This window comes from Triticum aestivum, chromosome 3B (genome assembly GCF_018294505.1).
Source record: "Triticum aestivum cultivar Chinese Spring chromosome 3B, IWGSC CS RefSeq v2.1, whole genome shotgun sequence".
Taxonomy (NCBI): domain Eukaryota; kingdom Viridiplantae; phylum Streptophyta; class Magnoliopsida; order Poales; family Poaceae; genus Triticum; species Triticum aestivum.
Window position 1 is genome coordinate 723,261,113 of NC_057801.1, and position 15,762 is coordinate 723,276,874.

Genomic DNA, 15,762 nt, shown 5'->3' on the forward strand with positions numbered 1-15,762 from the left:
GCATGGCACAAGAGGGCACGGTTCATGAATCCAAACAGAGTGACACATTTTGCCTTGTCAGTTCATCTCTTTTTGATATAGTAGGTAGTAAAACACATCAAATAGATGTTTGTGAGGCCATACTTGAAGACAAAAGTTCTTGAGCCTTGAGCTAGAAGGATTAAGGTATGATAGCTAAGTTCAAGTCTATCTAGTCTATCTATCTATAGAGATACTAAACTCCCATGATTTGAAGCACTCTGGTGTTTCGAGAGTTGTGGGGCCGCCGTGGGACCTGCATGTAAGGTTGTTTGTTGCTTATTTTATTTCCCCTTCTCTCTTTAAGTTTTTACTGGTTTTAATTCATGAGCGCTTATTAAAATTTGGGAACATTAAAAAGAACAAATAATAATAATTTGCATTTTTACCTTCATTAATATTTATTACATTCATGAATATTTTGAAGTTCACGAACATTTTTAAGGTTTGTGAACATTTTTAAAATTTGAAACTTGTTTAGTTTGCAAACATTTTTTGAATCCATGAATACATTTTAATTTGATGAACATTTTCTATAATTCATGATTTTGTAAATTCACAATATATTTTAAAATCCTTGAACATATTTTAATTATACTAACCTATTTCTAAAAATATAGTCCATTTGTCTGACCGAGCGGTAGGGCGAGCGGAGAAAAAGCTAACCGAGTGAGAGGAATAGGGAGTCAAGCTAAGCGAGCGACAGCTCATGGGCCGATCCATGTGAGTGTTATAGCAGCAATTCCAGAATTTCAAACGTAGAATATGACTTCTCTAGAGATTCAAACGACCACCACTAGCTGGCACCAAGGCAGACACATGTAAAGACACCACAATAAGGCTCCAAAAAACTCCATTCTCCTCTAGGTAATATTATCTTCAAAAAGAATCCGGTACAATATCAAACGAAAAAACAACCGACCGCAATAATATATTAGATATAAAAGAATTAATCCCACGAGTGAAGAACGGCCCGGGCGAAGCCTACATTAGTCTCAAGTCAACTTAAAGTGCGACGTTAATGAGCTTTATTTTTCTTCTTCTCGTGCTACTGTGGCCTCTTGTCGGGCGTCCCGCACTTGGCCGGGACGCGCCACTGGAAGCTCCTCCCGGCGGCCTTGGCCTTCATCTTCTCCGCCGGCGCCATCACTGTGTAGTTCCTCCACTGCCCCAGCACGTCCCGGAGGTCGCTGATCTTGTTCGCCATGCCGATGCAGCAGTTGGCATGCATGGTGCACGCCCTCGCCATGTCGTTGCGGAACAGCTGGCAGAAGCCGCCGAAGTGCGCTGTGTCGAGGAACTGGACGCGTATGCGCAGGTCGCTGTCGGCGCCGGCGAGCTCGTGCTTGATGTTGTTGAAGATGGTCTGCTCGTGGTTCCGCGGGAACCTCCGCCGCGCCGTCCGCCACCGCCGCAGCATCTCCACCGTTCGGTTCGTCGACTTCACGTAGTAGAACCCCGTGTTGGGCCAGCTGCTGAGGTCGTCCGCGTCGCCGGAGAACACGTCGCAGGACGTCGCCATGTCCGCGTGCAGGCCGATGTGCCGGAACGGGTCCCGGAACCACAGGATGTCCACATCCGTGAAGAGGAAGCTGTAGCCGAGCTGGAGCACGCGCTGCTGGAGCTCCAGCTTGGTCCACACCAGCTCCACGTACGCGTCGCTCATGAAGTCGCTCGCAGAGCTCAGGTTCATGGACGTCTTCGTCGTCGGGAGGAGGTAGCAAAACCGGTGCACGCTCCGGCAGTGGCGGTAGGCCATGGGGTCCACGGCGACGATGAGGAGGTGGTCGAGGAAGTGCTCGATCTTCTCGCCGGCGAAGAAGCTCTCACGGAAGAGGCCCAGCAGGGAGCCCGCCCGCGCGAACGCCTCGTTCACCGACGTGATGATCACCGTCCGGTCCTCCGTGGCCACCATGGGCAGAAGCTCAGCCAAACCTGCGAAATTGGACTGGGCATCCTGCAAGCAGTTCACACACTAACGTGTCAATTCATAACCATCATAATTTCCCTCTAAGAATATCTCTCCAATTTTTGTTACTTGAGTACAGTACTACAGTAGGACGATACTATGAATATAGAACATTTAACGCTGGATATACTTTCCTGGAAAAGATTACACACATTATTGGAGAAATATTTGGTAGTATTAAACTCAAATATTCTCGAAGCATTGAAAAGATTTTATGTGTATCTTGGTAAAAAAAAAATTGCGGGGGGTGTATCTTGGTAATTAATTAAACCCCAATTATATACTTGGTCACTAGTCAATGTTGTATTCCTCCTTCACTCTACTCAGTTATTGTTTCTGATTCCGTCGAGGCAAGTCCTTTTGCACATCCTCATTAAATTTCTAGATCTAGTCGAATCCCACAAAATTTTGATCCATTTTCTAATCAATCAATTGAGAGTTACAGGGCTGATTCGCAGTACTGATCGTGCTACGTTTTGTTTCGTAAAAAAGGCCAGCTTCTAAAATGTCAATCTTCCTTTCGTTATCACGCGCAAATTCATGCTGCTCATTGAAAAAACTTACTCCCTTCATCCAAATATATAGGGTCTAATCCCTTTTTCGAGGTTGCATTTGACCATTGATAAGAATAAACATATATCAGATGTATGATATAAAAACTATATCATTAGAAACTTCTTTCGCATATGAATTTAGTCATATGCTTTGTGTAACATCCATGCCATATGTTATTATTTTAACTTGTGGTCAGAGGTGACCTAAAAAACCGTATTAGGCCCTATATATTTGGATGGAGTACTGATTTCATAACAATTAGGACAGCTTTCCTGTGTTTCTAGCTAAATCGTGAATTGATCGTCAGTTAATATTGTTTTCCTTATTTACTCTACTCCATTATTGTTTCTACCCCGATAACTCCATTTGCACATCCTAATCATTTTGAGACCCCTTCCAATCCTAGTAAAATATTTGTGAGGATTTAATCATGTTATTAAGTTAATGCCAAATCTGCCAAGAAGTTCTTATATCTTTTTTTTTTGCGGGAAGAATTTCTTAGATCTTAGCCAGCCAAACTTACTCGTCTAATTAGCCTCAAGATTTGCTTTGTTTATCTAAACACCTGGAAAGGACGTTGGAGCTCACTACACCAATAGGGGACTAAATGAACAAGCCTACTTAAAGTGCTCTTTTTTTCTTTCTAAAATGTATAGTAACTATACTAATTTAACGGCTCAATATGCCCGATGCACAAAAACTTGACTAGCCGCGAGTAAAAAGGCCAGCCTCCTATTCCAAACAAATACACCATGTAATACAAGGGATCTATCTCAACGAGAAACACTGAAACAAAGTGATTATGGGATTCAATCATGTCATATGTGTTTTCATACCGAAATGGAATCATCGAAATGCTACACATCATATGGAAACATGTAAAGAAACCAAATGGAAGTGAGACCAGCACAATGAACTACCTACCTCGTTAGAGTTTCCACTATTTTGTTTTGGTGCTCGCCTTGGAGACGGCATCATTGCATCTAGTGGTGGCCACCTCTGGCTGGCGAGCACCAATAGCAGAAAGAGGGTTATAGTGGTTGCACTCCAAAACTTTACAAACCGATGAAGACTTCCGTCATGGAACTCCATGATGATTTCCAAAACAAAAAAGAACTTTACCGTGTTGGAGAGATATACCTCCATTGCATTGGATTTATAGGGTGTCCATGACTAATTGGCATGCAGCTAATGCTGGCAGGAGTTAATGACATTATGGTAGCGATTAAAATCGTACTTGGAGATATATGCATGATAAAAGAATAATTATTACCTTCTAAAGATGTAGGCACTTCAGTGTGAGGATATGGACATCTGTAGGTTTCTATGGGTTTTGAGATCTGAGGGTGTCTTCAATCCACAATTTCACAAAGTGGCGGAGACTTATGTCGTGGAACTCATATGGTGATGTGAAACTAAAAAATTAACATTATTTGCATTGCAAAAATCCACTTCGGGTTACATTGTATTTATAAGGCGGTCTATAATGTATGGGTGATGCAAAATATGGATAATGCATGCACAAATCAATTAGATTGAAGCAGTGAGTTGCTGACTAATTGGAAATATATGCATGGTAAACAACAATTATTACCTTCTAGAAATGTAGATATTGGATCTGAATGTCCATAGGTTCCTATGGGTTTTGAGAGGTGAGGGGATACCAAAATAAAACAAGAAGATGGGTGAGGGGTGATTCCGATGTCATTGCTCCCCTCTCCACCAAACCCTACCCTCGATGCTAAACAATTGTAGATAATAGTGGTGGTAAAATAAGCACCATTCACCTTCTACCTTGGGGTTACCTTGTCGGTCCTTTCTTGTCTGGTTCAGCAATAATCACTAGATTTTGAAGTTTTGTGGTGGTAGACTTTGTTAATTTGTCAAACCATGGGTTGCAATCCCCCTAACTCACCTAATGGTATTGTGATATGCCTGTAGGATTTGCTTCTTACAAAAAAGACAATGTCATCATATCAATCGGTGACAACTCCGGTTGGTGAGCACTAACAGGAAGAGGAGAGAAAGGGAGGTTGCAATCCGCAGCTTGATGAAAGTACCCCATGGTGATGTGGAACATGAACTCCATGGTATTGGGATCGCCATCGCAAGCCCAAAGGCACACTTTTGGGCCAGTTTTGGGAGGGGAGGGATATGACCAAGGGTTCTAGGGAGTTACGAAATCGTGAATGATCTCTCGTCCTTGCCGAGCACCTTATTTATGGCCGAAACAAAAATATTTACAAAAGTATCCCTACAATGATGCTCGGATCTTAAGGGTATTTGAGAGATTTTTTGTTTGCATCTTACTCCCGGGTCCTTCTTGATGATTTCAAGGCGGTATTTGTGGAGCCAGCGTGAGACGTACTATGATGACATCATGGTCGTACAAGGCCGTAACTCTTGAACTAAAAGAGAGATAGGACCCGGGCAAGTCGGGCCGCGTCCCGGGTCTTGACACCAAAATCCTTTCACAACGGTAGCACTATTTGCTACTTCGTGGCACTATTTTCCATGTTTAGCCCGGGATTGGCCTTGGGCCTAACCCCATCCTAGCTCCGTCGGTGTCGCTGAAGAGAGACAAAGCATGTTTGGTGTCGTTCACGCGTAAAGTTGTGCTCCCTTTGATATAGGTATTAGAACAATTTAAATAAATGTTTTAGTGGCTATAGTTTGTTTCATGTAATTCTTTATTTGGAATGTAGGACTGTGGTTGTAACAAAACACCTATCACCCAAAATCTAACTTGAGTCGGCCCCCTTTCTTTAGGCTACAGATTCCTGAGAATCATTGTGACTATGGATTCCCGAGAACCAGTTTCTAGGTGTGAATTCTCGAGAATCAGAAGCAAGTTGTTTGCTTACCATATTGTTGGACAGGTGTAGGAATTGTTGGGTTTTTTAAATGTCAGTAATGTCCCTGAAAGTTGGATATGATGTTTATATGCTGATACGCACAAATTAAGCTGTTTCGAGTGGTTAAAATGGAAAATTGTTGTTTAACCGTATGTGACATATCTTGTGTCTACAAATGTCATGATCATGGAAACATTTCATTCAAAGTATGCATATGAAACATAACATCCAAAATATGCACCAACCTTCATTCTTACATGCAAAACATATCATCCAAAATATCCACCAACCATCATTCCTACATATGACACGTACGTATCATCCAAAATATGCATTAACCATCCGCCAACAAGACATTATCAATTGCCTCACGAGTTGATTGAGGTTACTGTTGTTCTTATGATCATGTTAAAATCGCCACCAAGGAGCCAGGGTCCAGCCATCATGTCACAAAGGTCATAGAGCTCCGCGAGGAAGGCTAGCTTCTCATCATCCCCTTGGGGGCATCTCATACTATCACTCGCTTGGGTTTCAAGATCATATGTCATACACTATTTGTGGGTTTGCATTCTCATGATGCGACATGAACACCCAAACCTTCTGAGCAAACTACAAGCTGACGACATAAACCTCGATCTTGTCTTACGCACAACTGCAGACACATTTGTACATCTCAAAAGGAAATGGTCGATTACATGTGCATCGCTATCAACCAATCATCAGTGGATGCATATCCCAGGGACCTTCCACCGCACGGGGCCGCGCCGGCGCTGTGCGTCGTCCATCCCCCTATACACGCGCCACTCCTTCATCAGGTTCCCGAGGTCATGGAGCTTGGCGGCGAGGCCGACGCAGCAGTTGGCGTGCATGGTGTAGAGCGTGTTGAAGTCCCGGGTGTTGTTGCAGAACCCGGCGTTGTGCACCGTGTCGAGGAACTGCACCCGGAGCCCGCGCTTGTCGACCAGCTCGAACTTGATCTCGTTGAACACCTGCTGCTCGTGCTTCCCCGGGAAGGACAGCCTCGCCGCCCGCCACGCCTCGAAGACGCCCACCATGAGCGCGCTCGACCTCACGTACAGGAACCCCGTGTTCGGGGCGTTCACGGGGCTGTACGGGTCCCCGAAGTAGAAGTCCGACGAGGTCACCATGTGTGCCGCCACCGACATCCGCTCGAATGGGTTGCGGAACCACATGATGTCCACATCCTACATCATCAGGTTGAAATGCAACAAAAGTTTTAGGGGTGCGATAATATAATGGAGGATATACAGAAAGTTTGAGAATACTTACATAAATCTAAAAGGCATATATAATCTGTGTATCTAATCTAATAAAAAGAATAAAATATCTTAGAGATTTCTCACAAACTTACACGTACGGCCTATTTTTTTAAAAAAATTCCACCACACATGTTGTATTTTGGTAGGATGTGTACCCCACATATTTGAGAGGTACGAAATGCTAAGCTAATAAGCCTCAAGTTTTTTGTTAGCAAGTGTGAGAGGGGTGTTTATGCAAAAATGTGGTCACATTGGACTGGTTCTTGGCATCCATTTTTTGATTTGTCTTCTTTGTTTAGGCAAAGTGGCAAACTGTGCCACCTGCTCCGGCGACGAATACTACGTACCGTGAAGAGGAAGTTGTAGCCGAGCTCGAGGATCCTCTGCTGCAGCCGGACCTTGCTCCACACCAGGTCCAGGTAGTCCTTGCTCATGAACACCTTCTCGTCCGAGAGGTCCTTGCCGCCGACCAGGGGCGGCAGGAGGTAGCAGTGCGGGTGCACGGCCCGGCACCGCTCCAGCGCCCCGGTGTCGAGGGCCACGACGAGGAGGTGATCCACGAAGTGCGCGATCCGCTCCCCGGCGCGGAAGCTCTCGAGCAAGAGGTCCAGCAGCGAGCCCTCGGCCGCCCACGCCTCGTTCACCGACGTCATGATCACCGTTTTGTGCTCGTCCGCCACCGTCCGCAGCAGCCGCTCCAGCTCGTCCTCCGCCGCCTGCCGGACCAAATTAAACATCAGAGATGCTAAAGGAAAAGTACAGATAACTAACTTAGCAAGAATCGCAAGCTTTGGAAACCTGGCTAGTGTTGTGGCTGGCCTCCTGAGGGGAGGCAACGCCGTCGACCTTGCTTGCGCTCGTGTGGTTAGCCTCCTGCTCCTGGGCAGGAGCAACCGGCGCCGCCATGGTTCCATTGACCCAGCTGGATATGCCGGCCGAGGACGGCCCGGCCCCGATCCCGTCCGAGGACATGAAGAAGATGAGCACCCCGGCGACGGACGCCCCGAGGAGGAGCGACACGAGCTGGTTCAGCAGGTTGGGCTGGATCCCCATCATGTATGCGATGCGTGTGTGTCTGCACGAGAATCGCCAGCAGGAGCAGAGAGAAGACTCGGGATGATGACGAAAAGCGGAGTGCCGTCCGGGAGAACTGATCGTCGGCAGGGACAGGGAAAATAAATAATCAGGAGGAGGGCGAGAAGGGGAGGGAAACTGCTTAGCAGCTCATGCTGTGTCTACCTACTTTAATTAACTCTGAATCTGGTGTTAGCTGGGTCTGGGAGGTTGATATATTCAAACCGGGACACTGCCCAATCGGACCGTTTCTACATGGTCACAGTATATGCACAGACGGTGCAACGTGCGCGCGGTGCCCTTCTCATGTCATGTGATGTGAGAAGTCAGAGTCCGCCTCCTGGCTTTGACAGGGAGACGGCGAATGTGCTATATTCTTCAGCTCTTGCTCCATGTGTGTGTATGCCGTCAGAATTCAGAAACTCTCTTGATCTAGTTGGCTTCGATAGGGAAATGACCAATGTGCGGCGCTCTTCGGTACTAGTTGGATCTAATGCTCAATCAGGAACCTTCATGGTCTAGTTGGTTTCGATGGGGAGATGGCCAGTGTGCCGTGCTCTTCAGCGGTACTCGGTGGAACTGTCGCTCCATGTGTATAATACATGACACCAGAAACTCACCACTGGGAGTGAAACGTTGTATTTTTGTACTCAGCTGCGCATTCCTCCATTCATTCACATGTGCAGCTGTTCATTCTTTGTGCAAGCACAGTAAAAATGGCTCTTTCGCATGAGACGGGCCTGCAATTCATATGTAAGCAGCTGCTGCTTCTTCTACTGTTCTTGACAATAATACAACTGAGTACTGACTGCTTACTGAAGAATTTAAGCTTGGTGGTAGTACATTAGGCAGTTGGATCTCTTGCCCCGTTTCGGATATAAATTTTTTTGGGAAGGAGAATATCAGCTTGGATGCGTGCAATAATGTTGAACTAGTGGCAATTTAGTATTGCGCCCCTTGAACTGAATCATACACGTCTCACGTGGACGAGCGCGCCAGTTCACACTCTCTTTTGAAAATTACTTGTCAACTGTGGGATGGCTGCGTGAGATCATGTTGGACAAAGCAGGGTTACTTGGGCAGCTTGGCTATCCATCCACAGTTGGTTTATTTACCTTTTTCCCAATTAATAAAAAAACTAAACATAATGCCGAGATCTCAAATGGGCTATCGTCATGACCTCAGAATTTGCGATTTCGTCACGGAGCTTCACATTAGCGCTCTCTCTCATCGGATGAACACGGCATCTCTTCATTTTCTTCATAGCAAGAGAGAGAAAACATCATCAAACTGCTTTGGCTCTTTCAAATATCTGAAGTCAGATTCTGCCTTCTGAGCAAGAAAAAAAATATCAGATTTTGCCTGCAAAAAAAAACATTCTTAGTCAGATCCTTTTCTTTTTCGCAAAAGCTAATCCTACCGACTAGTGGTTTGTAACATATCCGCACGATCGCGTTGCCGTTCAATTGGAATCCAACGATGCACGTAGTCCGTTTCGACCGAAGCGCCCGTGGCAATAGCCGTTACAGTGTTTGGGTGTCGATGACAAGCGGGCCCCGCCGGAACCATCCCTCTCGCCCAATGCCCACGTTCTCCACTCGCCCGTCTTCCCCTTCGCCCGCATTACTTCTTACCCCCCCCCTCTCACGCTGTGGTGTGCATTCGATTCTGCTCTCGCTCCCCTCTCCCTCGTCTGCGACGGTTGCTGGTGGTGGCGTGGTCCGGTTCCCGGTGGACGGCGTCTGAATCTGCGGTGAGGAACGCATTTCCCGACCCCCTTTGTCTTCCTGTTTTGCTTCCCCGGTGTGTTCCCACCGTTCCGCCGTTGATTTTTGGTGTACGGAGCCTCCGAAACCGGCCGGTTTTTGTTCCCATTAGGTCGAATTAGGTTAGTTTAGGCCGGCTTCTAGATTCTGAATCGGCGGTGAGGAACGCATTGCCCACCCCCTCTGTTTTCCTGTTGCTCCGCATGCATGTTCCGCCGTTGATTTTTGGTGCTCGGACCATCCGAATCCGGTTGGTTGTTGTTCCAATTAGGTTAGATTAGGTCGCCTTCTAGTTTCAATTGAAGATGGCTGTGAAATTTGGTTCAATTTTGTGCGTAATCGGTCGGCTGGTTGGTGTCGATAGGTTTTCATGGTGGATAAGCGTGGTCGGTTCTACTATGGATTTTCTCACCCTTTTTTTTCTTCCGTTAGTGTTGTGCATGTTGATTTTTAGGACATGCAATAGTGTTTGGTGTTTATGGATTTTAGGATGTGCATTAGTGGATGTTGATTTGAACAGTAACCCTAAGTTCATTCCCAAAATGTTGTTATGTCGGATTTGTTTGATGTGTTCTGTCTATTGATTAGGCTTGCGATGCTCTAATTACCATGTTTACAATGCTTTGAATTACCGGTGTTGTTTGTTCTATTTAATTATCATGATGAAGGTATTGAACTTGCCAATGACATTGCACTCAAATTACCAGATGCTGAAACACTGCTATTATCGGTGTTGTTTGTTATGTTTAAATTATCACGATGATGGTATTGCACTTACTAATGACAAGGCACTCAAATTACCAGGTGCTAAAACACTGCTATTTTTATGACTGGTGCTGTTTATGTGCCTAAATGTCCTGTTGGTCGATAATTTTGAGCGGTGCAATCGCGCTCTGATTACCAATTGTTTTTACGCTTTGTGCTTTTCTTTTTGGATATCCCCAATGATGATGTGCAAGCAGTTACCATTATCATGTTACCGTACTTACCAGTATTTTTCTAGTCTAACTACATGCAACACAATGCTCATTTCTTATTCAATGGTCTGGTAGTTTTGTGAGTGCTTACCGGCATCATTTTTGTGATTATTAATGACTATGTGTCAATGCTAATTTTATCAAGGGTAAATTGGATGTACATCATCAAATTGATGCCACCTTTCTCACTTACCATTATAATTGTGCCTCGGTTATCAGTTGCACATGCTTTAATATACTTTGTTTTGCTATAGTTTAGCAGGTGTGGCACCATCTTTGTTTTTTAACCAGATTTTTTTCCTGTAAACCAAGTGCATTTTGCTTGATTTATTTATTATGGTCATGATAATCTTTTTTTGTGTCACCATGAACCACAATGATAAGTTTATCAGCTGTATTATTGCTTTGTCAAACACCAGTTTACAAATGTTGATATTAATTGTGATATCAGTTTTTCATAAGTCATCTAATTGGTTTCATTCGCTTTCTTTTCGTTCCTACGTGACAAGGACACAATGCCGAGGAAGCGCAAAGGAGATGGTGATGGAATTGATGAGGTTCCTTCAAAAAAAGGCGAAACGCCCTCCTCCGCGGAACAGAGCCTCATCCAGTTCATTTCTTTTAGCATGCAAAGACATGAATAATGACAGGAAGGTTGCCATTGATGAGATGAACTTCACAAGCCTTCGGAATATCCTGTGTGACCATCTCTTCAACAATCTTAGTGTGTGGTTTGCTGATCTTTACAATCCCGATTCCCGTGAGGTGGTCGTACCGGGGCGGGGCAGGCTTTCGGTTAATGAGGAATATGTGCATCACGTTATGGGTGTGCCGCGTGGAGGGGAGGATGTCCCTTACAACCTCCCTACTGAAACTGATATTGAGTTAGGGCTCGAGTTGTTCGGCGAACTTGGATATGCCCCTAAAATGACTGATATTGTTGATCTCATAAAGGGTTCTGTAAATGCTGATGATACTTTCAAGCGTATATGGTTTTTGCTTGTTGGGAATACAGTCATTGCCCCAACCACCTCCAAAAAAAGTCAGCCCTAGATGGTATGATGTGCTGCTAAGTGGTTATGTAATTTTGTCATTTCTTTCTTGTGTGCCTGATAACTTTACTGTATGTCACTGCGGTAACTTTCATATTTTTTGTGTTCCATTCGGTGAACTTCAATTTCTTTGTTTTCAACTTGCAGCGTGACATCAATGGTATTAAAATTTCAATTGGTCCAAATTCATTGCTGATGAATTACACAAGGCGCTGCTAAAACGCAAGCCTACCAGGGGTTTCCTTCTCTTCTACAATGTAAGTGATGGTGTTTTCGCCTTACCTTCTTTTTTGTCATTTGTCTCTGATTTTGTTCGTGTTTACCATGACACTTGTATTTTTGTTATCATCTATTGTACATTCATGCGGTTGATCTTTCTGTACTCGGCATCGTATTGCCTGATGGTCCTTTTCCTATCAATGTCTGGACGAAGAAGCTGATAACTCTTGTCCTCAATAAGGATGTTCAAGCTAATGCCATCAGATATTGTTCTTTGTTTTCAATGTGACATATGCTCTATAAAGGATAATAATTTTGTTGCAACCTTGTGATAATTCTTATTGTAATGCCTTGATAACTTCGTGATGTGAAACTCATGCCATCATGTTTTTTATGGCAACATATGTTCTCACATATCTTGATAACTTGGTTGCATTCCTGTGATGATTCTTTTTGTAAAGCCTTTGATAACTTAAGTTTTTGCTGATATCTAATTGTGCTATTTTAGCTTTCTCGTATATTGTTCTTCAATTTCATGTGACTGAATGTTTGTTAAATCATGAATACATTCATGTGTTTATTGCAACGACACCATACATTTGTTGGGTATTGTTCATGTGTGTGCTTTTTGTGAACTCCTGATAACTTTTGTTGCATTTTGGTGATCACTTATTTTTATTTTTTTGCATTATTCTATTGAGCAGAAATTTGCCAAATATACTCAAATAGTTGCTCGATTCACGTCTGCCATGGCCGGCATAATAGGCGATCTTGTGCAATCATCCACCGCTTTGGATGATGAGGGCCATTCAGATGCCTCCCGTTAGCTAGACGCTGGATTGAATGTTCTTTCTTCCGCTGCTCGTATGACGGCAAGGACCACGCGCTCATCGCAAGGTAGGCGGCCAGAAAGCCCTGGAAAGAACATTGCTGATGATTCTAATAGTGATGACGAGAACCACAGAGGCAATCACGCTGATTCTGATGCTGACTCCGATGATGATGATGATATGGATTATCGAGTTGTCCGTCGTCGCAGTAAGGATCCTTTCGTTGCTTCAGGAGTGGTATCACGGATGTAGCTATGGGCAGCGGGCCAGCTGATGATGACACCACACATCTGGATGATGCAACTATCAAAGCTCATGAGAGCACTGTTGGGGAACGTAGTAATTTCAAAATTTTCCTACGCACACGCAAGATCATGGTGATGGCATAGCAACAAGAGGGAAGAGTGTTCGTCCACGTACCCTCGTAGACCGTAAGCGGAAGCGTTATGACAACGCGGTTGATGTAGTCGTACGTCTTCACGATCCGACCGATCCAAGCACCGAACGTACGGCACCTCCGAGTTCAGCACACGTTCAGCTCGATGACGATCCCCGGGCTCCGATCCAGCAAAGCTTCGGGGATGAGTTCCGTCAGCACGACGGCGTGGTGACGATGATAATGTTCTACCGGCGCAGGGCTTCGCCTAAACTCCACGACGATATGATCGAGGTGGAATATGGTGAAGGGGGGCACCGCACACGGCTAAGGAATGATCCATAGATCAACTTGTGTGTTATGTGGTGCCCCCCTGCCCCCGTATATAAAGGAGCAAGGGGGAGGGGGCGGCCGGCCAAGGGAGGGCGCACCAGGGAGGAGTCTTCCCTCCTTTCCTAGTCCAACTAGGAGACCTTCCATGTAGTAGGAGTAGGAGAGAAGGAAAGGGAAGAGAGAAGGGAAGGAAGGAGGGGGTGCAGCCCCTCCCCCTAGTCCAATTCGGATTAGGCCTTGGGGGGGCGCGCGGCCTGCCCTAGGCAGCCCCTCTCTCTTTCCCGTATGGCCCAATAAGGCCCAATACTTCTCCCGGTGAATTCCCGTAACTCTCCGGTACTCCGAAAAATACCCGAATCACTCGGAACCTTTCCGAACTCCGAATATAGTCGTCCGATATATCGATCTTTACGTCTCGACCATTTCGAGACTCCTCGTCATGTCCCCGATCTCATCCGGGACTCCGAACTCCTTCGGTATATCAAAACTCATAAACTCATAATATAACTGTCATCGTAACGTTAAGCGTGCGGACCCTACGGGTTCGAGAACTATGTAGACATGACCTAAAACTATTCTCGGTCAATAACCAATAGCGGAACCTGGATGCCCATATTGGTTCCTACATATTCTACGAAGATCTTTATCGGTCAAACCGCATAACAACATACATTGTTCCCTTTGTCATCGGTATGTTACTTGCCCGAGATTTGATCGTCGGTATCCAATACCTAGTTCAATCTCGTTACTGGCAAGTCTCTTTACTCGTTCCGTAATGCATCATTCCGTAACCAACTCATTTGGTCACATTGCTTGCAAGGCTTATAAAGATGTGCATTACCGAGATGGCCCAGAGATACCTCTCCGACAATCGGAGTGACAAAACCTAATCTCGAAATACGCCAACTCAACATGTACCTTCGGAGACACCTGTAGTACTCCTTTATAATCACCCAGTTACGTTGTGACGTTTGGTAGTACCCAAAGTGTTCCTCCGGTAAACGGGAGTTGCATAATTCTCATAGTTACAGGAACATGTATAAGTCATGAAGAAAGCAATAGCAACATACTAAACGATCAAGTGCTAGGCTAACGGAATGGGTCATGTCAATCACATCATTCTCCTAATGATGTGATCCCATTAATCAAATGACAACTCTTTTGTCCATGGCTAGGAAACATAACCATCTTTGATAAACGAGCTAGTCAAGTAGAGGCATACTAGTGACACTATGTTTGTCTATGTATTCACATATGTATTATGTTTCCGGTTAATACAATTCTAGCATGAATAATAAACATTTATCATGAAATAAGGAAATAAATAATAACTTTATTATTGCCTCTAGGGCATATTTCCTTCAGTCTCCCACTTGCACTAGAGTCAATAATCTAGTTCACATCGCTATGTGATTTAACTCCAATATTCACATATGCATGTGATTAATACCCATAGTTCACATCATCATGTGATCAACACCCAAAGGGTTTACTAGAGTCAATAATCTAGTTCACATCGCTATGTGATTACCCAAAGGGTTTACTACAGTCAATAATCTAGTTCACATCGCTATGTGATTAACACCCAAAAGAGTACTAAGGTATGATCATGTTTTGCTCGTGAGAGAAGCTTAGTCAACGGGTCTGTCATATTCAGAGCCGTATGTATTTCGCAAATATTCTATGTCCACAATGCTCTACACGGAGCTACTCTAGCTAATTGCTCCCACTTTCAATATGTATCCAGATTGAGACTTAGAGTCATCTGGATTGGTGTAAAAGCTTGCATCGTTGTAACTTTTACGACGGGCTCTTTTATCACCTCCATAATCGAGAAACGTCTTCTTAGTCCTCACTAAGGATATTCTTGACCCATGTCCAGTGATCTACTTATTAGATCAAAATTGTATTCCTTTGCCAAACACAGAGCAAGGTATACAATAGGTCTGGTTCACAGCATAGCATACTTTATAGAACCTATGACTGAGGCATAGGGAATGACTTTTCATTCTCTTTCTATTTTCTGCAATGGTCGGGTCTTGAGTCTTACTCAACTTCACACCTTGTAACACAGGCAAGAACTCCTTCTTTGACTGTTCCATTTTGAACTATTTCAAAAATTTATCAAGGTATGTACTCATTGAAAAATCTTATCAAGCGTCTTGATCTATCTATATAGATCTTGATGCTCAATGTGTAAGCAGCTTCACCGAGGTCTTGCTTTGAAAAACTCTTATTCAAGTATCCTTTCATGCTATCCAGAATTTCCATATCATTTCCAATTAACAATATGTCATCCACATATAATATTAGAAATGCTACAGAGCTCCCACTCACTTTCTTGTAAATACAGGCTTCTTCAAAAGTCTGTATAAAACCATATGCTTTGATCAACTCATCAAAGCGTATATTCCAACTCCGAGATGCTTGCACCAGTCCATTGATGGATTGCTGGAGC

The 15,762-nt window shown here is 44.3% G+C and overlaps 2 protein-coding genes across 2 annotated transcripts; both read right to left on the reverse strand.

Annotated features, from left to right (window-relative positions):
* Window positions 1-1,066: 1,066 nt before the first annotated feature.
* LOC123067758 (uncharacterized protein At4g15970-like) lies at window positions 1,067-3,688 on the reverse strand. The gene is made up of 2 exons (XM_044490417.1): window positions 3,683-3,688; window positions 1,067-1,975 (listed from the first exon to the last, which is right to left on the reverse strand). The coding sequence occupies exons 1-2, from the start codon at window positions 3,686-3,688 to the stop codon at window positions 1,067-1,069; spliced, it is 915 nt and encodes a 304-aa protein (XP_044346352.1).
* A 2,351-nt stretch (window positions 3,689-6,039) lies between these two features.
* On the reverse strand, window positions 6,040-7,885 carry LOC123066210 (uncharacterized protein At1g28695). Its single transcript, XM_044489341.1, has 3 exons — window positions 7,476-7,885; window positions 7,025-7,393; window positions 6,040-6,602 (listed from the first exon to the last, which is right to left on the reverse strand). Exons 1-3 carry the CDS (start codon window positions 7,731-7,733, stop codon window positions 6,117-6,119), a joined length of 1,113 nt encoding a protein of 370 aa, XP_044345276.1. The 5' UTR covers window positions 7,734-7,885; the 3' UTR covers window positions 6,040-6,116.
* Between the last annotated feature and the right edge of the window lie 7,877 nt (window positions 7,886-15,762).